Below are 22,936 nucleotides of genomic sequence, written 5' to 3' on the forward strand. Positions count from 1 at the left end.
TTTTGTCACAATGCCACAGATGTCTCAAGTTTTGAGGGAGCGCGCAATTGGCATGCTGACTGCAGGAATGTCCACCAAAGTTGTTGCCAGATAATTGAATGTTAATTTCTCTACCATAAGCCGCCTCCAACGTTGTTTTAGAGAATTTGGCAGTACAACCAACAGGTCTCACATCCACAGGGTATGACATGGCGTTGCAAAATGGAGTGATAGCCTTCCTTCTTCAAGATCCCTTTTACACTGTACAAATCTCCCACCTTACCACCACCAGATGGCATCAAGCACTCCTCCAGCATCTTTTCATTTTTTCTGCATCTCATGAAAGTTCTTCTTTGTGATCCGAACACCTATTTTGCCCATCTTAATCTTTTATTTTTATTGGCCAGTTTGAGATATGGCTTTTTCTTTGCAACTCTGCCTAGAAGGCCAGCATCCCGTCGCCTCTTCACTGTTGACGTTGAGACTGGTGTTTTGCGGGTACTATTTAATGAACCTGACAGTTGAGGATTTGTGTGGCATCTGTTTCTCAAACTAGACACTCAAATGTACTTGTCCACTTGCTCAGTTGTGCACCAGGGCATCCCACTCCTCTTTCTATTCTGGTTAGAGGCAGTTTGATCTGTTCTGTGAAGGGAGTAGTACACAGCGTTGTTTGAGATCTTCAGTTTATTGGAAATTTCTCGTATGGAATAGCCTGCATTTCTCAGAACAAGAATAGACTGATGAGTTTCAGAAGAAAGTTATTTGTTTCTGGCCATTTTGAACCTGTAATCGAACCCACAAATGCTGATGCTCCAGATAGTCAACTAGTCTAAATAAGGCCAGTTGTATTGCTTTTTTAATAAGAACAACAGTTTTCAGCTGTGCTAACATAATTGCAAAAGGGCCTTCTAATGATCAATTAGCCTTCTAAAATGATAAACTTGGATTAGCTAACACTCCGTGCCATTGGAACACAGGATAATGGGTCTCTGTACGCTTATGTAAATATTCCATAAAAGAAATCAGCCGTTTCCAGCTACAATAGTCATTTACAACATTAACAATGTCTACACTGTATTTCTGATCAATTTGATGTTATTTTAATGGACAAAAAAATTGCTTTACTTTCAAAAACAAGGACATTTCTAAGTGACCCCAAAATGTTTCAAGGTAGTGTATATGTTTTACAAATTTGTAACATATAACATATATGGCAATTCATAGCACATCATACGGATTGTAAATCGTAACATATTGTAATGAAACAGTCAGGGAAGCAGGTCTCGAACCCTCGAACTTCAAGCCCGAAGTCCAGTGTGCTGTCGACTGTGCTGTAAAAGCGTGCTCATGCGACAGAGTCGATATCCGCGTTTATAAACCCAGGGTCTTTACACTATCATAAGAAATTAATAATGGACATCCACAATTGAATGCATATTGTAGCATACGAAACGTAACATATCATGCTTATTGAAGTATTCCATACTTCAGTTTACTATGTTACGTCTACCCCTTGAGTTCAGATTGCGCAAGTGTGTGGGCATCCTGAATGAAGGTAATAATATTTGTCTGTGTTTCTGAATAGTGAGTGACTTGTGACCAAATATTCCACTCTGCCTTCAAAACGACAGAGCGGAAGTTCTCCGTTGACATACATCCTAAACTGACCAATGAAAACGTTTGCTTACCGTCCTGCACACTTTGTGGTGCAGGAAAAAACGATTAGCCAGATTGTAACGTTATAGGACTTAAACTGTGCTGTAGCCACTAGCTAGAACATTTTACGAAATACCTGAAAGGGGACTTCTTTAAAGGTATGTTTTACAGCAATCACAATTTGAATTCAACGTAGTAGTTGATCTTCATGCTCAAACATTCAGGCCCAAAAAATCTGATATTGCTTAATTTTCTAGAAAGCTTTGGTAAACTACTTCTTGCATGCTAGCGGGCCGCATTCACAAGTGCTGCGTGCAGCTTGGTAACACCAGCTAGTAACTAACAATACATTGACATAGCGCTTGGTTGATATCTAATATTTTTTTTATCAGGGGGGTAAGACGATATTGAGCTTCGTTTTGCAGAGTTAAATATGCGTAGCTAACGTTAACAACAAAGCTCTTGTAATTGAAGGCCTCTCCACCATGGAGAATGTATTTATTTAGCGTGCAACAATATTCTGGGAAACGTATTTTTTTCAGCAAGGGACATCAAATTGCTCATTGCAAATGAAGACGATCAAGCTAACCATGGAATGAATTGAAGATGGTAGGCATTCAGTCAATGCTAAGGAGTCTCAATTTGGGCCTATACTTTTTTACCTAACCAGCAACTAGCTGAGCTTTTTCTTAACTCCACGATGTACGTGAAATCAATGCAGATGAACGGAGACTACTTTGCGGACTGAACTTCCGACTACATCGAGTCGCTCAGCCGATAATTGTTAAACTGTAACACTTAAACCTTTGCAGTGTGCCTAGTTACGTTTGATATCGGTGCTCCGGCGGCTAGGCATGCGTCGAAATCGCGAAGTAGTGTGCTTATGGGTGTATCACGTTATCAGAAGTACGTCATCAATGGCGTCCGAAGCTTCGTTTGATCACGTGCTTTTTCAAACCTTGAGTTAAGCGATCCAATTGATTTCTACCTGGTTCCGGTGCTTTTTTCGATTCCAAGCTGTTTTCAAACATCGACCTCTACCTCGCTTAAACTTTTACTTGACAGGTAGTTTAGCAGGTAGAGGAAGGGGCTATGGAACATCAGAAACTGGGTGGTTCGAACCCTGTATACCTTACATGGGTATGACAAAAACAATTTTTTTTACTGCTCTAAGTTGGCAACCAGTTTATAATATCAATAAGGCACCTTGGGGGGTTTGATAAATGGCCAATATACCATGACTAAGAGCTGTTTCCTAGCACTCCGCATTGCGTCGTGGTTAAGAACAGCCCATGGCCATGGTATTTTGGCCGTGTATCACATCCCCTGGGGCCTAATTGATTAATTCAGGGACGTGAGGGTATGAGGACGAATCTTGTTGATGGCACACCATTTTGAAAATTGCACACGTACTTACAAATATAGTTAGGATTGTAAACAAACGTTTACCTGACAGGTAGTTTAGCAGGTAGAGGAATGGCTATGGAACATTCAGGGACGTGAGCGTATCAGTTTGAATCTTGTTGGCACACTATTTTGAAAAATGTTCATTCTGCCCTGTTCAAATAATTTGTTTTATTTATTATAGTATACGTGTTTGTCTTAAGCGTCATAAATACTGCCGTAGATTTAGTTTTTCAGAAATAGTCAACTTGAAGGCAAAAAGGGAAGCATGATGTAAGATGCAAACCTGGTATTCCAACTGATTACAGGCTACTAAAGCCAAACACTTACTGCTGAGCCACAGTGTTAGAATGAAAACAATGGAGAAAAAAATACCTCTGGTACACGCTGCTATTGCTGACCAGCAGATGTCACCAATGTGTATTGTGAACAAATAATGAAGCTCTGTTTTTCTGCACAAAGCTCAGTTTCTCTGTTACCAATTTGGTGAAAGCGCTAAAGCCTTCAGAAAGCCTCAGTGTCCCATCACTACTGAAATCCCAGGTGACTCAACTCCACGATTTAGGATGATGGAGTTAAGCGGCAACTAGTGTGGACGGACTGGAGCTATGAAGTTTTATAAAAAACTACTACGGCCGGGATGATACCAGTATCGCAATATTTTTTCCATGGCAAAAATGATAACATGAAGCAGGCAGACCAAATTATTTGGACCTTAAAAAACCTGCTATATATAAAATTATTAATGTGGGCTATTCATTCGGTGCTGAAAATCGCGGTTGTTAGGGCTGGGATGATAAAAATATTGATATATCGTGGAAAGGAAACAAAACACAAAGCGGATTTAACTTCATGGCTCAACTTCATCTTAAATCGTGTAGTTTAGTCTGCTACTGAAATCCCTAATTTTTAATAAAACATTAGTCAAATACAACCTGTTTCTTTGTATCGGCTGACAGTGACTTGATGTAGTCGGAAGTGCACTCCGCCCACAGTCATCACAGTTACACTCATTACTTTAGCCATCTGTTGAAATGACTGAATCCAAACTATTCTCCCATTTCAGAATACACTTCTGTGTGCCCTGGAAATTTGAGGATGGCGGGCAGTGAGGGTCAAAGTTCTGCACGCAAAGGATCTGGTGATGGAGCATTGAGCGCTATGAATTTATATGCCACTCTGGGGCTCTCTCCAGAAGACGTGGATGCTCTGGCCAAGATTCCAGAGAACGAGATCAGTGTGGAGACACTGCCTTATCTGATAATGCAACTGAAGGCCAATCGAGCCAAGCAAGAGGAGCAGGGAGAGCCCTCCCCAAAGAGAGACGGACAGGAAGAGGATACAGATGTTAAAGACGGTGGCAAACTGGACAGTCCCCCTGCATTCCGTCTCCGGTCAAGCAGCCATAGTGACACTGACTATAAGAAAGTAGAGGTGCGACCAGAGCAGGCCGAGGCAAGAAAAGATTCCCACCACACTAGGCCCTCAACGGAAAAGACATCAGACAGCCAACCTTCTTCCTATCAATTGGAAGATTTTCAAGGAGTTGTACCCAACATTTACCCACACACATGCTCGCTATGCTTCTGTATGTTGAATTCTACTAAGGTAAGCTTTGTTATATTTCAATACTCTTGCTGTTGGAGTGTGTCAACAAGTATATGCTTTTAATCAGAACACTCAACCTTTCGTAATGACATTCATTTTTGCTTAATATGAGTTTGCTTTTTTCACAGCAATGGAAGGATCATCTCAATGGATTACGCCATGCAGAGGGCTGTCGGGAACTCTTGCGTCTGTAAGTGTTTAAATGCAAAGTCAAACTTAGAAAATAAACTGATGCAGATCACAAAATCAATCAGCAGAGGTATTTCCTATTACCTGGTTTTATTCAAATTTGATTTGTTTTTGTCTTCTTTAAAAACATTTTTTTTTACAGATTTCCAGATTGGGAAAAACAAGATGTCCAAGGGAAGAACATGTGAGGGTCATGAAATAAAGCTTCATGGTGAAAACAAGCATGTCATAATGTAAAACAATTAGCCATCCTGTTCTTACTTAGCACTGTTTGTTATCTTCCAGACCAATTTCCATCCCAAGTAGAGATGCTAATTCACCGCCCAGAAGAGCGCCACGTCCTGCTATGCCTTACAAGAGACAACATAGCTCAGACCGTGTAGGAGGTGATAACCTAATGTCCTGTCCTAATGTCAAGTTTGAGCTAGACCAAATAAGGCCCAATGGCAAACCACTTGAAAATGTAATCTTTTTTGACATGTTTTCATCTTTAGGTGAAGTCTGGTCTGCACCAGAAAGACACCATTTGAAGCCCAAGGTAATGCCCCTTCTGTGTCCTTGTGTTGTCTAATAAATAAAGCATTTTTTCCATTCACTTCTTATAATGTAGTTTATTTGCTTAAGTCTACATGCTAAATAAATAAAGGTTCAATAAAAATAAAATGCATGCTTGAATGTGTGATCTTATCTTTTGCATCAGGCTGGCACAAAGGTAGTGGTCGCTAAATATCCCCGTGGGTCTGTTGCTGTTGAAGACTTGGTGACTTTGGCTAAGCCATTCGGCACAGTTGTAAAACATCTGGTGTTCCCCTGCAAGGTAAGTTACACAAATGGCTAAGAACCTCAAGTTTAAACACTCAACTCTTAACGTTCTGTCTTTTTTAAAAAACATTTTATGTTGTGTAGTTTGTCTATTGGCAGATTCACTGTTGTTTTTTATTCCAGGGCTTTGTGGAGTTGAGTTCGCACAAAGAGGCAGTCAATATGGTGGATCACTACAGTGAAAGCAAAGCTATTGTGAAGGGAAATGGTTTGACTCTGTACCTGTCACCTGTAGTGTGCAGTATTTATGTAAGTGCACCTGCCTCTTAAAAGTTAGAGATTCTCTATTCTTAATCACAGAATTCCCAGCATGAGCTTGTTTTTTCCTTTAGACACCAAGGTCGGATGAACCACCAGGAAAACGCCCCAACAAACAAGTTAGCAGTACAGTAGTTTGTTTTTCCCGTGTATCTCCTGGGAAAGAAAGAGAATCTGAGATTCTCGATCTTGCCAAGATGTTTGGGGATGTGCGACATTCGTCATTTTTAAGTGATCAGGTAAGGTTTGAGCAATATGGAATTGAATCAATTCCATATTGCTTGTGATCAATCAAATCTTCAAAATGTCTCTTTCAAATAGAAAAACATTATTAGAACAATGGAACAATGCAGTGTATCTATTTTAAGTTCAGAATAGCATGGAATTGTATGACTGGAGTAGATCAATCAACACACACCTCCATTATTAACCACCACCTCTAGCTTTCTCTTACACATTCTTCCTTATCCATCTGCAGGCCCTGATTGAGATGGTAGATTGGAAGGATGCTGACATTATGGTGAAGTACTACCACTCCAACCCCCTCAAGATCAATGGAAAGAGTGTCAAAGTCAGCTTGTCATCGTCACTGAAGCGTCTGAGGTAAGTAAGAGTCCACCTGGGGCAATGGCGGCCAGACCAATTTTCCTGTGGGCCTCGTCGGGAAGTTTGTGTCAGGGAAGTTTACCTCAATGGTTTTTGCCTTGTAGAGAAAGTCCTGACTCCACCACATCCAGAAGAACAGATTCCAGTAAAAGCCAAAGCAGCAGACAGAAGAGTGAGGAGACCAGCAAGAACTCAAACTCCACAAACAAAGAGGGATCCAGTACAGGCAAACAACCTGCTGAGAAAGTGGTGGAACAAGGAAAAGGTCAACAAAGCTCCTCAGAGGAGGTTAAGGAAGAGGTAAAGCAGGACATCAAGGACGAGGAGACCAAGGAAACGATTGAGGTGGTCAAAAATGAGAGAAGGGGGGAGGACATTGATTTGGAAAACAAAGAACCAGACAAAGAGAGCGTCCAGGTTGAAGATGACCAAAGCTTGTTAGATAAGTTTGGAGCAGATACTAACGACTCTGCTCCTTCCAAAAGTGCCTCTCTGGTGGCTGACTCTAAAGATAAGGGGGAACCTGAAAGCACAGAATTGTTGGCAGACAATACCTTGGTGGATTCTGACCTAAAGGCTGCCGATGATCCAGCTCTGTGTGATGCTGACGTCTCAATGGAGGACATGATGGAACAGGAGAGCTTTCATGAACATGGTGTAAGGAATTATTGTCATTCATATGTGTGACCTGAACCAACAAAGGCATTGTTCGCAGAATTGAAAATACGTTTTTGTCGAGTAAACAAGATGTTGGTTCCCAGCAATGGGTTCTTAAAGCAGCTTGGTTGAAGTTCTGAGTGCATTCCAGTGAATGTAGTTTGGTTGAGATCCTCCATTGATCAGTTGAAACAGATGTGGGCATCTTATGCGTAGAACCACTGAAATGGTTTCAGTGGCAAATCAAATCGATCTGACACTTGTGATTGAAGCTCAGATTGAACCTCGTCAACGCAGACAAACAGTCGAGATGTTTTCTGTGACTCATGTCGGCAATGCCCGGTTTCAGTCATGGATTGGTGGAATACTGAGTTTGCTTGGTAGCATAACATGCAATGTATCTAGGCTTAATAACATGGCTTATCTCTATGTAGGCTTAATGACATGGCTTATCTCTATGTAGGCTTAATAACATGGCTTATCTCTATGTAGGCTTAATGACATGGCTTATCTCTATGTAGGCTTAATGACATGCTCATGGTTTATTCATTCCATCAGTTAAATGATGGAGATCAGCTCTGAAGGGTTTCTCTTTACTTTCCATGGTTGAATATCAAAGGTGATCAAATCATCTCTGTACAAGTTCCTGAAAATATAGCCTGTCAGTAGTAATCCAGAACAGGTGCTTAAGGCTCCCATAGTAGGACTGAGTTCAAGTGGATCAGCGTTGAATCACAGCCAGTCAGCCAGACATTTTTGATGTATGGATGAGTAGCTGTTCAGCCTTAACTGGTTTGATCAACATGTTGATCTGACCAACAGGTTTTAAAACGATTTGAAGCTGTCTATCGATTTGTTATAGTGCAGCCACAGGATTTATGTCCTAGCTTTAAGAGATATGGATCTTCATCATAGTTCAAGACCATTGAATACAGTTTTGCATACTTACATCTTCAGTGTTTGAGCAGCTTTTGACAGTTTCCCATAACAACCTCATAAATATTTATCATGAGATTCGATGTGGTTCTGTTGCAGCACTTTGGAACTTGAAACATTCTTAATTCTTTAACTTATTGATGTTCTGTACTTATTCCAACAGGATGATATGGATGACATGGATTTCCCTGATAACATGGATGATTTTGTTACATTGGATGAACTCGACAATGATACTGGAGAGGACGCGTCAATGGGTAAGCAATGAATGATGGAAAAACATTCTTACTTGGCAGCAAAGGACATAACTATTACTGTTGTTCTGCCCGTGTGGAAAACAAATAAAGACAATCTGCATATCATAATTTATACAAATTACCTTTCTTTTTATTTGCAGAGTCAAAGGATTCTTCATGGGTTGGTATTTTACATGGTTCATTTAGAAACGTGTAGTTGGAATGTATCAAAAATGTAGAAGTAGTTTTATCCAACATTATTGCTAGTAGGTTGCTCAGTAAGACTGTTTTCTACAGGATGGAAAAGTTGTCCATATTAGCCCAATCAGAAAGGGCTATAGAGACGTAGAGGTGGCCATCTTGAAACTGGCAGAGCGAGCAAACGTGAAAGTTGTAAACCGTACCATATCCTTCTTCAGACAGGAGGTAGGTTCATAATTATGTTACTTGCCCATATGTTATTTGGGGATCAGTTATCTAGTTTGTTTATGGGATGGAAATAATGTTTTCATAGTTTGAATGCCGTTGTGCTTTTTCTATATTTGCAGGGATGGTTAGAGCTTGATACTACCGATGAAGCGCATAAGATGGTGAAATTCTACAAAGGCAAAGGACAGTTGTTGGGGAAACCTGTCGATATTAGAATGTGCTATTCACAGAAAAAGTTGGAGGTTGGTTTGGTGTAGTACCTATGCTTTACACGTTATGCATTTGATGAATTAATTGTAATAAGCTAAGCTACACACCTAGCATATATTCAATATTTGTAACACAAAGATTAGTATTATGTGTAATGTGACTTTGTTTCTGTCATTGTAGAGTCCCAGTGGGAGATCCATCTACATTTGTTTGCTTCCACGGCAGAAGTACTCGGACGTCTCTCTGCTACGGCTTGCCCAACCTTTTGGGAAAATCACTGGCTATCATTTGAACTGGGTTCATAGAAAGGTAAGGTTTCACCAGCCCATTTCTTTAGGGAGGACGTAATGTGTTTTTCTATTGGTAAAGGAATCACTTTTTTTCTTCTTTCCCCCCCTCCAGTGTTATATCCAGTTTGAGAGTGTGGAAGCCGCTCAGAAAATGGTGAAGAAGTGCTTCCAACGTCCTCCCAGATTTTACGGCACCCTGATAAGGGTCAGTTTGTGCAAAAAGGGAGACTCACTGATATCCTGGTAAGACATTTTCAATAGCCCCTAAGAATATACAGTGGAAGTGTGCAGCAGAGTAGATGATGGAAATGAGTTCAAGTTGAATTTGAAGAATGCTGATATCCTACCCAGCCAACGTCCACTGCTAGTTGAATACTTCATTCTTCCAATTGATATCAATCTCAGATACAATAATATTGTGTTTATATGGTTAAACTGGACTGTATGAGTTCAAGTACTGGGTTGACCTTGTATTCTGTACTCTGGATACAGGAAGCCTCCAGTCAAGTATGAGCTGTGGTTGGCCAGTCAGAACAACAGAAGAACAAGAGATCGCCATGGAGATGAGACTAATGGCCAGTCAGCCAAAAGCCACTCTCCAGTGGTGAAAGAGAAGGTTATTTGCTATAATTTTGTTTCCCCAATTTAAATGATGTGAGAGATTACCTTGTTTAGTGAAGTGCTTGCTGAAATATTTATGTATTTAGGTATTTCTGTGAATAATACTTTTATAGTTGCCCAGTTAGTCAAGATGTAGTCAGTTAATACTCTTCACAGAGAATAGTGAAATTATTTATTGGTGTTGGCCTCGCAATCTCAGGCTGAATAGAATGAATATGTGATAGACATGATTGTGTTTGTATGGCCAGGATGTCCAGCGACCTGTGTCTGATAGTAAGGGGGTCTGTGTGGACCTTGAGGGTGAGGAGACCAGTGGTGTGGAAGCTGTCCCAGAGGGAGAGGAGAAGAAGAAGCAGCAGGAGCCTCTGGGTCCTTATCAACCCAACAACCCAGTTGGTAAGAGACTAGAGAGATACTGACTTCTGTTTCAGTTTGGCTGTCTGTTTTTTATGATCATGGGTGATGGGGATATCAGGGAGGACAAAAACAAGTTAAGTTTTTTTTCTGTCCTTTTATTTGCAGGGTTAGACTATCTGGTGCCAAGGACCGGATTCTTCTGCAAGCTGTGCAACATATTCTACACCAATGAGAAAACAGCCAAATCAGTCCACTGTAGCAGTGAGGCACATTACCTAAACCTGAAGGTAATTTTCAACTGTAACAAGTCATCCTTATGAATCCTTACTTTGTGGTGTATTGGTAAGAAAATGTAGTTGACCTTGGAGCCCACAATACATTCTCAACATTCTTCAGGTTTCACTGTCAAATGTTAATTCTTAACAATAAATATCTTGAATAATCATCACCTTCATAGGGAAACATTGTTTCCATTGACCAAATGGAAAGATATGAGACTTTTTAGGGGATCTGTTTTAGCTGGTGTTCTTGGTATTGAGTTAATACCCCCATTTGAATATCCCACTGATTTTCTTTTCAGAGAAAGATGGATGAAGATAAACAGCCCATAGCTGATTGAGAGGGTTGCTGTCCACCTGTAGTCTTCCCAGAGGAAGATTGGCCATTTTTAGTATAAATGTTTCTGTCCAGTTTTAACATTCCAGTATTTCCTGTTACTGTTGACAGCATTATGTTATCCATTTGAAATGAATTAATGCAGCCTATTACAAAATGTAGTCCCATTATGTGGTTAATAATAGTACCTGGATATAGTTTCCTCTTATTGAATAAACAAATGTTTGCTTGATGTATTCTTTGACTTCTGGAATTAAATTGGTTGCTTCTGAACTGGCTAACATTTACTCTGAACCTTATTTGACAGGTCTATGGTTAATGTTTTTCAATGGTTAACTGTCATCAATGACTAGGACATGTGCACAGGATTGGCTGGAACTACAGAATTTGCCATAACCCAGAGAGCAAAGAACCATCTGGTGCTTGACTGTGACAGCGAGCTGGCTAAGATTCACCTACCCTGTCGCAAGGAGCAGCAATTCGCTTGAGGAAAGGACAAATGGGGGAGATTTTTTCAGTCCAAACCATCATGAAGGATTTAATCCATAGAGGCTTAGAGGATTTTGAAACCAATTGGGGGAAAATTCTGTAAATATATAACATGAAACATTTCACACAGTACTCATACATCTGTGTACATTAAGTAATATAAATTAAACCAGAAAATACATTCAATACTGAACATTAGCATGCAACCAAGTTATGTGAACGAAAATTGCTGTATAGCGTTCACATTCCACACTGTAGTAAAAAATAAGACTAGTCGTGCTGTAAATTACCTGAATAAAGAATACTGTAATGTAATACTATTGTGACTCATTACAATGACTTTCCTAAATAACCAAAAATGTCTTCTTGGACAATGGCACAGTTCCATGCTGTCATGTCACAACAGTCTGATTCACAGACAACATATATCCGCACTGATCGAAATGACACCTGACCATGTAACTGAGGGAAGGCTGTTTACACAGGCAGCCCAATTCTGATATTTTTTTCCCCCAGTAATTGGTCTTTTGACCAATTGGATCACCTCTGGAAAAAGATATGTGAATGTCAAAATACCAATTAGTGGAAAAAATATCAGAGTTGGGCTGCCTGTGTAAATGCAGCTGTAGAGCCACTGTGCGCATAAAAGTTTTTTTTGAAGGATGTCTGTAAAGCTCCATTAGAGCGCTCAGATTTTCAGTATGAAGTGACATCTAGGGCCCCTATAGAGAGATCATCAGGGAAACTTCACGCTGCCCCTGAGCTAATGAGAGATCAACTTTGGATCCGTATAGGGGAGCCAAGTGACATTTTTACATTATCTGGCGTGGCATGCCGTACCCTGTCATGCCAGACTGAGACGCCCCTGAGTTGCCGCCCATCTGCATGCCAATCAGACTACGGCCTTGACGCAGCTGCTCTTCAGAAAACTCCCGCCGGTTTCCCTGAGCTTTCCTGAAAGCACAGGAGAGACACAACTGGTTAGTTACCTGCAGTGATAGATGTTTGTACAAGAGAGATTCAAATTTATGTCAGATAGGAAGGCCTACACCTACAGTAATAGCATGGATGCATAAACAAACAGATGAGAGAGGTAGTGGGTGTTGGGTAATGAGACTCATTGTAAATAGTTAATTTTAGAGTGGTATCTAATAAAGAAATGAACCATTTTTGCTGTTTTGTAGGACTCATTACAAACATAATTAGTTGATTAGTTTCTTACTTATGAAACCAATCAGGTTCACCACGATATTGACCATCATCCTTTGTGAGTGCCATACTGCCTAGAGCCGACAAGGTCCTTTGCACGGCAGCCATATCCTTCCCTGTAGTCACGCAACATACCAGACAGATATTTCAATATCATATTTGGCTTTAGTTGGTCCTCATTGACTGTAATGCAAATTTGTTTTTGTAGAAGAAAATGTATGATTTGACAAAGTAATCCATTCCAGAAAGTTATTATATTGAACCAATATATTTACATACCTGAAGTTATCTAACATAACAACTAACAGTTTGCTGCATGTGAGTTTATGCTGGAGTGGAATCACCACTGTATTAGGAGAGCTGTACCTTCCCACAGGTCCACAGTCTGGAAAAGGTCCCCGGTGATCAGCCCATAAGCTTCAGCTGCATGCAGGAACTGGGAGATCTTTTCCATCTGCTTGAAGACCATTTTTGTCTCTGGGATCTTCTTTATGGGCTCTTGACCAGGGGGATATAGGCTGTTAATGAGCCTACAAAGAATCTGTAACGAGATATGAAATGTTGTAATGACAGGATACAACTGGCCTACACCCAGCCAGCCTCATCAGGGGTTGGTTGGAGGAGAAACCCCATAATACCCAAGGCTATCAAATATGGCACATTATGACCATGGTAGATTAGAGTCTGAGATTATCTGTATATGTGTGTTTTAAAGTGCTGCTCCATAATTTGTGTATAATTTCAGCCAGTAGTTCTGAAAGTGGTGCTCACAAGTCAAAATGGGTCTCCGTTTTTTCTGCACTACTCATCCTTTCCATATGACATGTTATACACACATACAATATGTAACAAATTTGTTGTACAAAAGATCCCGGACTGCATCTTTAAGAGTTAGGTTTAGAATAGGGTAAAGGCATGAGGTTATGTTTAAATTGTAGTCCTTTAGTAGACACTTCTATCCGTGGTGACTTAGCGCTATGTGCCTTCCTCTCTAGGCTACCTGCTGCCCTACGTCAACCAGAGTTTGGCTCAGAGACTCACTGTTCCATCTTTGAGCCAGCTCTGGAAGTTCAGTCTCCCAGGCTCTGGTCGCTCTATGTTCCCCCCAACCTGCAAGATGATCCAGTCCACCAGTCTGGCCTCCAGGTCCAGAATATACTTCTGGTCTATCTTCTCCTGAACCTCCCTACTCAGTCCGTAGCTGGGTCCTCTGTTAGCCATGGCTGCCAGAGTTAGAGACCTTCCAAAAGAGGGACGGCAAGGAAAGGGTTCAATTTAATCAATTATTGTGGGCCAATACATAACAATTGAACTGCCATCTAGTTTGAGGATATGTCAGATGTGTAGGCCTATGCTGCTGGAACCATACACTATGGCTGTGTTAACACACACAGACAGCCCAATTCTGATATGTTTTTCCACTAATTGGTCTTTTGACCAACCAGATCAGCTCATTTGCCAACAATTGGGTAAAATATCAGAATTGGGCTGCCTGTGTAAATTCCACTGCTCTCTGTGTATTCTTTGTATTCATAAATAATGTACTCTATGCAGCTCACTCAGAATCCCGCCCTGCGCTTTCATTTCTGATGTCATATGTAGGCTATATATAGCTAGATGCGGGCATGCGTAAGCCTCTGACTTCAAGGAGATGCAGATAACGTAGTTGTAAAGTTCATCAATTTCCTTCATATTCGGACACCTCTAGTTTCATATCGAGAAATGTATAATTTAACCGTGTGAGTGATACTTCTCTCTCTAAAAAAAATCAAGGTAAATATGAAAGAAATGTATTATACGTAGTGGTCCCGTGATGCATGCGGTGTCACTCGCCACTGGAGAGCATATCCAAGGCAGGATTTATGAAACGCCATAATGCACTTGCATAGATAGGTAAAAGGCAAATGGATCCCCCAAAAATAAAGTTCCTCTCGGACATTCGAGCTATGGAAATAACTTAGGCAAAACGGTCTGGATACACTCCCGCCAAGGGAAAATACTGCAAGTGCAAGCAAAATGGATTAATTTATTATAGCGTGCGAAATACATCTAGGCCCCTTCGGAATGTCATTCGTCTCAGGACATTATTTTTTCAATTTCAGTCGTTTACTTACTAATTTTAAATGAATGTATGGTCCGCTTCTCTCCGTTCCTGGTCGTTAGTCCGGCTCTGCAGTCACATGCTGTTCAAATTGTACATCTTTGAGGGGTGCAGTACGAAGCTCAGCATCCCTACTCAGCAACTGTTCTCGGACTCGCCACAGCTTTCAGAGCCACGCGAGTTCAGTGATGCCTCAGCGCCCCTGGCAGGGCATTTAAGGAATGAATTCATGGCCAAACGGGAGAAACGTCACAACATCCAGTGGAAATGTCCAGGAATGGTTTTAGGACTAATAATTTACTGGGAGTTAATTCCAATTATTTCATTAATATATTGTAGGCCATCAATGATTCAATTAGCATGATTTGTGTATAATCTTTACCAGTTAATTTTACTACCATGGTTTATGTGTATGTGCTTTCTCTATGTTGATCAAAACATTGATCTGTTGTACGTTGACATTTGAGTCATTTAGCAGACGCTCTTATCCAGGGTGACTTACAGTTAGTGCATTCATCTTAAAATAGCTAGGTGGGACAACGTATCACAGGCATAGAGAGGAGGGATTATTTAAGAAACTGTTTGATTCAAAAGTCAGTCGAATCAAGGCATATTTGCCTTCATCCCGACGAAACCACATGTTTATAATTGTTTATAATTCCTATAAAATAGTTTATATTCATATACTTACTTAAATGCATGTCACATAAATATGCTATATGAAAAAAAACGTATATGCAGAAACTAAACATACATACGAAAAAATATAAATTTCCTTTAACTGTTTATTTTGACAGAATAAACAGGATAATAGGCTACATACAGTAAATGCATTCTGCAAGCTATACACTCTTACGTCAAGGACAGCGCTGTAGAGAAAGCACATTTAGCGCAGTGATTGTGTTCATCCACCCTCACCGAGGTGATGCTACTGTCCATAACACTGTGCCTGCTCAGCATCTCCACAACACATCTACTGACCATCGGTCACTGTCCACCTGTCAAGGTAAATACAAGCATTACCCAGCATCTCCATAAAGAAGAGCCTGTTGTTTTCCCTGGAAGACATACATGCAATCTGACTATTTAAAAACGCATGCCAACAGCAGAGTTACACATTATATGAATTCGTAAGGCGTGTTCTGAATAGGACATGTTTGGGGTCACGTTACGGTTATCTATGGGCGACTTAAGTAGCCATAGAGTGGTCGAACATCAGGTGTCCCATATCCATGTAATACTTGGCATCTTTTCTTAGTTGTGTCCAGTGCTCATTGGCCTTGGGTAGAGAGAGCAATATATCATGGCAATGCAAACAAACACCCATACATATTTACACAGGTGGAAAGCTTGGACTGGTCAAAGGCAATACAACATCCATTCACATAATACAATGAAAATCCATACACACAATACAATGGTAGATGTGGAGGCACCTGTTCTTGAACAGTGTAAGCCCACTGGTCCTGGTTGGGATCCCAGTATCCTGATGATCTCATCAGTCTGATGAATCAAGTAGCTTCCTCTACCTTAAGGAATGAAGCAGCAAAAACCGGTGTTAAAAAATAGTGGTATTGCACATTTATTTTTAGTAATTGATAAAACATCTTATTTTGGGATTTCTTCTGACCTGAAAAAATAAAATCTTAATCCAGTTGTGTAAATGACCGAAACAACATGTTTTTGTCAATATATGACACTAACATAATATGCCTACGTTTCCCCACAAACCTTAATAAATCAGACAGCTTGATTATGCATCTGGAAAAATATACCACAGCTGCAACATCTCATAGCTTTCAACCACCTACCTGTTAAAGGTATTTAAGGGAGTTCTGGAAAAGGTAGCAGAAATAAGTTTGATTTACCTGAAGCTGGAGACGTGAGCTGTTGCTCTGTGGCATGTGAGAGTCTCTGGGCTGGAATCTCACAAACGGATGTGAAGGGAACAGAACTCTTTCACAGGGAATGCTGAAAACACTAAGGAATGAATACCAGCAAACTTGCAAGTTAGCAACCTGTTTCTGTGCCAGAGCTCTGATATAGAAATAGGCCTTTCACACAAAGTCGTCTGGCTGGGCTGGTGCTTTCAAGCTCTTAAAGACAAGTTTAGCACCGAGGATCACATAGTAGAGACCCTGTACAGAAACTTGGTTTCCACTCCAACTTGACAAATATTTAGGTTTATTTAGTGTAAAGGACAAGCATATCTCGTTCTTAAAATGGTCAACATTGAGCTTTTATTAAGGAAAGCAGTGTGTGTGTATGTATAATATATATCAGAAACAAGACACTATACATGTTTGGAAATGGCTCATTTAAAAAAATAAAAAAAGAGGCCTATCTGATGTACAGTATGAGAGAAATAAACAAGTGAAAATGTGGAAACGAATGTGTTAGGCCCATCCTAAAATGTTCATCCATAAGTTCTGGTACTTTTCTCATCGGCGTCAGCTTCAGATGCATTGTTAGCATCACTATACAGTGAGCTAGCCCTTCTATTCTGCAACATAGTACACTATCACCTAGAAACATGTAACTGTGATATAGAACATGTTGAAAACAAACTTATTTCACAAGATGAAACATTACGGATAGAGGTTGTGATACTTTTGTATTTATAGTGTATGAGGATACCACTTCAAATTTGTGGATTCAGCTATTTCAGCCACAACCGTTGCAGACAAGTGCATAAAGATTGTGCACACAGCCATGCAATCTCCATAAACAAACATTGGCAGTAGAATGGCCTTACTGAAGAGCTCAGTGACTTTCAACGTGGCACCGTCATAGGCAGCCACCTTTACAAGTCAGTTCGTCAAATTTCTTCCCTGTTAGAGCTGCCCAGGTCCACTGCAAGTGATGTTATTGTGAAGTGGAAATGTCTAGGAGCAACAATGGCTCAGCTGCGAATTGGTAGGCCACACAAGCTTACAGAATGGGACCACCGAGTGCTGAAGCACGTAAAAATCAAGTGTCCTCGGTTGCAACACTCCTTAACGAGTTCCAAACATTCCTCTGGAAGCAACATCAGCAGAACTGTTTGACGGGAGCTTCGTGAAATGGGTTTCCATGGCCGAGCTGCCGCAAACAAGCCAAAGATCACCATGTGCAATGCCAAGCGTTGGCTGGAGTGGAGTAAAGCTCGCCGCCATTGGACTCTGGAGCAGTGGAAATGCGTTCTCTGGAGTGATGAATCACACTTCACAAGTGGCAGTTTGGGGAAGGCCCTTCCTGTTTCAGCATGACAATGACAGTGCACAAAGTGCGGTCCATTCAGAAATGGTTTGGCGAGATTGGTGTGTATTAACTTGACTGGCCTGCACAGAGCCCTGACCTCAACCCCATTGAACACTTTGGGATAAATTGGACCGTCAACTGCGAGCCAGGCCTAATTGCTTATCAGTTCCCGACCGCACTAATGCTTGTAGCTGAATGGAAGCAAGTCCCCGCAGCAATGTTTCAACATCTAGTGGAAAGCCTTCCCAAAAGAGTGGAGGCTGTTGTAGCAGCAAAGGGGGGGGACCAACTCCATATTCATGGCCATGATTTTGGAAATTCGACAAGCAAGTGTCCACATACTTTCGGTCATGCAGTGTATGTTGGAAACCAATGACATCAAGTCCTAACCACTTTTAGCTGACAATGTGCTAGGCAGTGTATCTGGGGTCACATTACACGACAGCTTACCATCACTGTTTGACGTAGTAGCCACACATGGCATTTTATCCAGTTAAATCAGAATGTTGACTATACACGTCTTAGACCAGTCAAACATACCAGGCCATCTCATGCTACTGTTCAATCATTATTTGAAATCTTTGTCATTTTGGAATGGCCAATACTTGCAACAAAACCAACATGAACTGGGCCAACGTTGAAAAGTTACCCAGAGTGACTGTTGAAATTACAAAAAGTTATAATTCTGGACTGCACTAAAATCACTCACCATAATATATATTTTACACCAAAACGTTAAAATACATTTTAATATAACAATGCTCAGTTCTACATGAGTTGGCATACAGTCAATATTCTGTTCTGACCTTATGTGCAAAATGAAATGGCATGGACAAATCAATACAGAGATATGTTCTGTCAGCAATGGAACCAAACAGAAAATAAAAGACAGCATAAGAAATGGGCAATGCATGGACGTCAGCATTAGAATCAAACATTAGTTGAGTAAAGTTATTTTTCAACTGATCGTTTCCCCCCCCCTCCTTCCTCTGCTGGAGACATGTTACATAGTGGAACTGCCACACCATAACTGACATTGTATAACTGCCTTAACACAAGGAAGAGTAGCTGCAGCAGCTAATGGGAATTCATAATAATACAAATCCATGGTGAAGTGCCTAAAATACTGTGCTGATATTTGCTGCCTCCTATTGGTCTTTAAGAGACAATGCATAAATATAACAAAAGGCACATCACACTTGTTTGAATAAAATTGACAGTGGATAAAATAAATGTCTCACAAATGGACATAATGCATCTGTACCTGATGGGCTACTCCAATAGGAGTGATCCCTACTCATTGAAGGTTTAACGGAATAACTATCAGACCACATTGTGGGATTAAATCTAAACTGTTCACAGCAGGCCCAAGAAGTTTGGTAGTCGTGGGAACAAAGTGTCATGGCAATGGTAAATACAAATCCTAATAAAAAGGCATGGAGAGAGCCGGGAGAAAACACAAGAGTTCATTTTCTTCACAGTGTGTGTTTGGTACAATAGCACCTTCGATTATGTAACGCATTGGGAACCAAACGGCCTGAGTGCGGAAAAGTTGGGGTCGGGGTGGTAGGAGTCACCCACAGCATTGTCCTGATTTGGTCACTCAAACCAACGTGGTCAGCTTGTCTATGAGGTCATCGATGGTGTAGACTATGAGCTTGATGTCCTCCTTTTCTGCCATGCGGTGCTGGCCATGCTTGCGCAAGATGACATCAACGTCGTTGCTAAGCACACGCTCAGCTAGCTGCATGGAGACGTGCCAAGGCACATCCTGGTCCTTCATCCCATGGATGAGCCTCACCGGGCAAGTCACTGGAATGGGGCTCTGCAGAACGCAGTGCTGCTCTGCCTCCTTCAGGAACTCTGTGGTGAACGTGATGGAGCCCTCCTCATTGTGTTTGGTAGGAACCACCCACTGCCCCTTCTCTTCAATCTCCTTCCTCACCTACAATGACAACAAAACGATACCATTTTATTTTGGGGGTAAAGACATTATCTAAGATGGCAGCCATTTAAAAAATGTGCTTAGTAAAGATGTTTCAATTGTAATTCCATCCAAATGTTGTTCTTGCAATTTCAAGATTAAACGGTCGTGGCTGAATCAGAATTAGTTAGGTAACATTGATAAATAAGATGTTTTATTTACATAAAAATGCTTATGTGAGATATGTCATTAGGATGTCTTCTTTTGGATAATACTGTTGGCAGTTTGCAGTTATCCCTTCTCTGCTAGGGCTTAGTCACTAGGGGCCCAGAGAGGGGAGATCAGGCTTGTCTTCATATGTCAATGTATCGTTTAAACCATGTGATACTATGAAGAATATCAGAAGGGGAGGAGGACAGAATGGAGGCTTGTCTTCTTATGTGGATGTGTCTGTAACTATTGCATGTACCCTTTGAGGTTGCCCTTATCTTGATTTAGTATATGACCTAGGAAGCTCACTGTCTTTTCTGATATTGTCCAGGAGGGGGTGTATGTGAGATGGGAGTATCTAGAATTGACAATTGATATATGCCATTGGATGAGGTAATGTTTTGGTCCTAAGTGGTACCAAGAACGAGATAGGAACTTAGTTTAGGAGACCAAACTGAACAATAATGTATAGCTAATGCTATCTAGCTATGGGATACGCCTCTTTCAAGTAAAAGGTTATTTGTGTAATGTTCCTAAGATCTGTTATTCGTCATGCGAGTTGAGATGGGTGTGTCTTGGCTATAAATGACACTAAGAACTGTTTTGTAAGCACTCAGAATTCATTTATAGACACTGAATTGATCTGAGAGTCACAGGGCTATGGTGAAGCTCATATAATTAAATATGTACTTTATAATATACTCTGACTTGTGTGTGGTTTGCTCTCTCAATGTTCAGTAATACAGGAAATTACCTGTACAATGCACATGTCCCTTTCCTTTGAACCACCTTCAGTGTATTGATATGACTCATTTAATCAAGCATCTGTCATTAGGGGAAATGTGCATGGGTCTGTATACAGCGCCTGTTAAGGTTATTGAAAACGCAAGATGGATTATTCTGAATGCTGACTCACCTCAATAGGAAGTGTATTGTAGACAGTTACAAAGTGGTCAGCTGCTGTAGAGATGCCAACCATGGCCGCAGTTCTTTCTGGACGAGCTATAGCTGCCAGGCACATCAGCCAGCCGCCCATACTGGAGCCAACCAGAATCTGCAACATCAGAACAATAAGCTAGATCAGAAATGATCGTCTAAATGACAGCACTGATCTCTCTAGTGTCAATTACGCATGCCGGAGGACCCAAAGTCTTATTATACAACTGAAGGCCAAGTCGAGGTATATTAACCCTAAAATCCTCCAGAGGTTTATTGTTAACTCAGTGGACAATTCACAACGAAATATGTAACAGTTTTACATCAACTACCATCCCAAATGGTTATACACTATTATACAATAGTCTGTGCAGGTCTATTTCAGCTAACAATACTTTGGATTACACTGGCTGATTAGAATTTGTCTCATCATAGAAACAGAGGGGAACTACTTACTTGTGGCCCCTCCACAAGCTCATCCAATACATATAGAACATCCCTCTTCCAAGTGCCAACAGTGCCATCTACTATTTCACCTTCAGAAGACCCACAGCCTGTATAGTCAAACCTGGAAAGACCACATACATCTGCAACAATTGGTTTTCCTGACTAATTGAAGGACTGACATACTGGTATGCATGAATGATACTATTTTTTTAAATAATTGAAAATACTATAGCCAACTTACCTTAGGTAAGAGTGGCCTAGTGACTGGCAGAACTCCTCAAGGGCTTCTGCTTTCTTCCCACCCATGTTTGAGGCAAACCCCGGCAAGAACACTACCCCTGGGCTCTTCCCCTTCACTTTTCTATAAGCCAGTTTCGGACAGTCTGGGCGTGTAGCATAACGCACTGTAGACTTGTGTCTCACTCCTGTAAAACAGAAACATTACATGCTTCCCCAAACAATTAGCTAGGTCAATCATGCAATACATGATTTCATGAGATTACAATGATAGCCATGTGGTGCAAGGGTGATTTACAACAGTTTTGTTTGTGACTCCAATATTAATTTGATGCTTGTTCGACACCTCTGACCAATCATGCTCTGTTCTGACAGATGTAGATATTACTTAGCTAGTTAACCCTCATTAGTTAGCCAATACTGACAAATAACTGTTGGCGAGTTAGCTCCAGGTTCCCATTAACAGGGTACTTTCCCGTAACTACCTAGTTAGCTATCTATTTAGGGTTGTGCAGCAAAAGACGATGTAGCCAAGCCATGCATTATATCAAATTAGCCAACTACTGTAGTTCGCTAGCTGGCCTTGCTTGGCTGGGCTAGTGTTAGTTTGTTAAATAACTAGTTAACTAACGTTAACGTAGCTAACGCCAACAGACTTTGTTTTTGAAGCAATGATTTCGTAGAAATAACATTCGTTTGAAAATCTGTCTAGTTAGCTAGCCAGTAGACGTTTTTCGTAAAGGATTTAGCTATTGGTTAATTAGCTAGCTAGTTAACTCATTGTATCGTTAATTTCCTACAGTGGTGTAGCGACACACCCCCTGATGTTATTGCTTTTATGGAAGTCTGCATTACTCAAAGTGTAATAGTTGGGACATGAATTAAACACTTTTAGCTAGTACTCACCTGAAAACATAATATCTTGTCTTTGGACATTTAATTGGAAAACCCTGCTGAAACGCCTTACTAGAATATACGCCATCGCCATTCTGACAACAGTCCGACCTTATTGAACTAGCTGGTGTATTTGAATGACACCGACTGATTAGCTAGTCAGCCAGCGTTCCAGTTCCGGGTCCTGCCAACCCCTGCGCTGGATGAACAAAACAAATACAGATACAGAAATACACAAACAAGAGTACATAAACCTAACAGGGGTATTACATATCAAAATACATTTTTAATTTGTCAAAAAGTTGTATGGTCCGTATTGCTTTTAGTTTTTTACATTTACTGATAATTTCAAAATAATATTTCAATTCTATCT

The 22,936-nt window shown here is 40.7% G+C and overlaps 3 protein-coding genes across 6 annotated transcripts; 1 reads left to right on the forward strand and 2 right to left on the reverse strand.

The window, feature by feature from the left end:
* The first annotated feature begins 1,504 nt into the window (after positions 1-1,504).
* Positions 1,505-11,154, forward strand: LOC110510084 (uncharacterized). Of its 4 annotated transcripts, XM_021591410.3 has the most exons (22): positions 1,631-1,796; positions 2,181-2,247; positions 4,109-4,650; positions 4,779-4,840; positions 4,982-5,023; positions 5,125-5,225; positions 5,334-5,377; positions 5,540-5,656; positions 5,785-5,910; positions 5,994-6,158; positions 6,398-6,522; positions 6,630-7,182; positions 8,282-8,375; positions 8,516-8,535; positions 8,652-8,780; positions 8,903-9,025; positions 9,174-9,302; positions 9,396-9,526; positions 9,776-9,899; positions 10,153-10,300; positions 10,427-10,548; positions 10,842-11,154. In XM_021591410.3, the coding sequence occupies exons 3-22, from the start codon at positions 4,141-4,143 to the stop codon at positions 10,878-10,880; spliced, it is 2,904 nt and encodes a 967-aa protein (XP_021447085.2). In that variant the 5' UTR covers positions 1,631-1,796; positions 2,181-2,247; positions 4,109-4,140; the 3' UTR covers positions 10,881-11,154. The 4 variants fall into 4 exon arrangements, 3 of the variants coding, with proteins under 3 accessions (XP_021447084.2, XP_021447085.2, XP_021447083.3); XM_021591409.3 differs by lacking the exon at positions 2,181-2,247 and having other exon boundaries at positions 1,505-1,796; XM_021591408.3 differs by lacking the exons at positions 1,631-1,796; positions 2,181-2,247 and adding an exon at positions 2,538-2,778.
* Positions 10,063-14,898, reverse strand: LOC110510085 (transgelin-3). The gene is made up of 5 exons (XM_021591411.3): positions 14,689-14,898; positions 13,616-13,814; positions 12,941-13,115; positions 12,588-12,690; positions 10,063-12,319 (listed from the first exon to the last, which is right to left on the reverse strand). Exons 2-5 carry the CDS (start codon positions 13,793-13,795, stop codon positions 12,178-12,180), a joined length of 600 nt encoding a protein of 199 aa, XP_021447086.1. The 5' UTR covers positions 13,796-13,814; positions 14,689-14,898; the 3' UTR covers positions 10,063-12,177.
* Positions 14,899-18,649: 3,751 nt separating this feature from the next.
* abhd10a (abhydrolase domain containing 10, depalmitoylase a) lies at positions 18,650-22,751 on the reverse strand. The gene is made up of 5 exons (XM_021591407.3): positions 22,576-22,751; positions 21,674-21,857; positions 21,442-21,553; positions 20,966-21,103; positions 18,650-19,860 (listed from the first exon to the last, which is right to left on the reverse strand). The coding sequence occupies exons 1-5, from the start codon at positions 22,655-22,657 to the stop codon at positions 19,519-19,521; spliced, it is 858 nt and encodes a 285-aa protein (XP_021447082.2). The 5' UTR covers positions 22,658-22,751; the 3' UTR covers positions 18,650-19,518.
* Between the last annotated feature and the right edge of the window lie 185 nt (positions 22,752-22,936).

This window comes from Oncorhynchus mykiss, chromosome 29 (assembly GCF_057628025.1).
Source record: "Oncorhynchus mykiss isolate SJ-2025 chromosome 29, ASM5762802v1, whole genome shotgun sequence".
NCBI classification, from domain to species: Eukaryota; Metazoa; Chordata; class Actinopteri; order Salmoniformes; family Salmonidae; genus Oncorhynchus; species Oncorhynchus mykiss.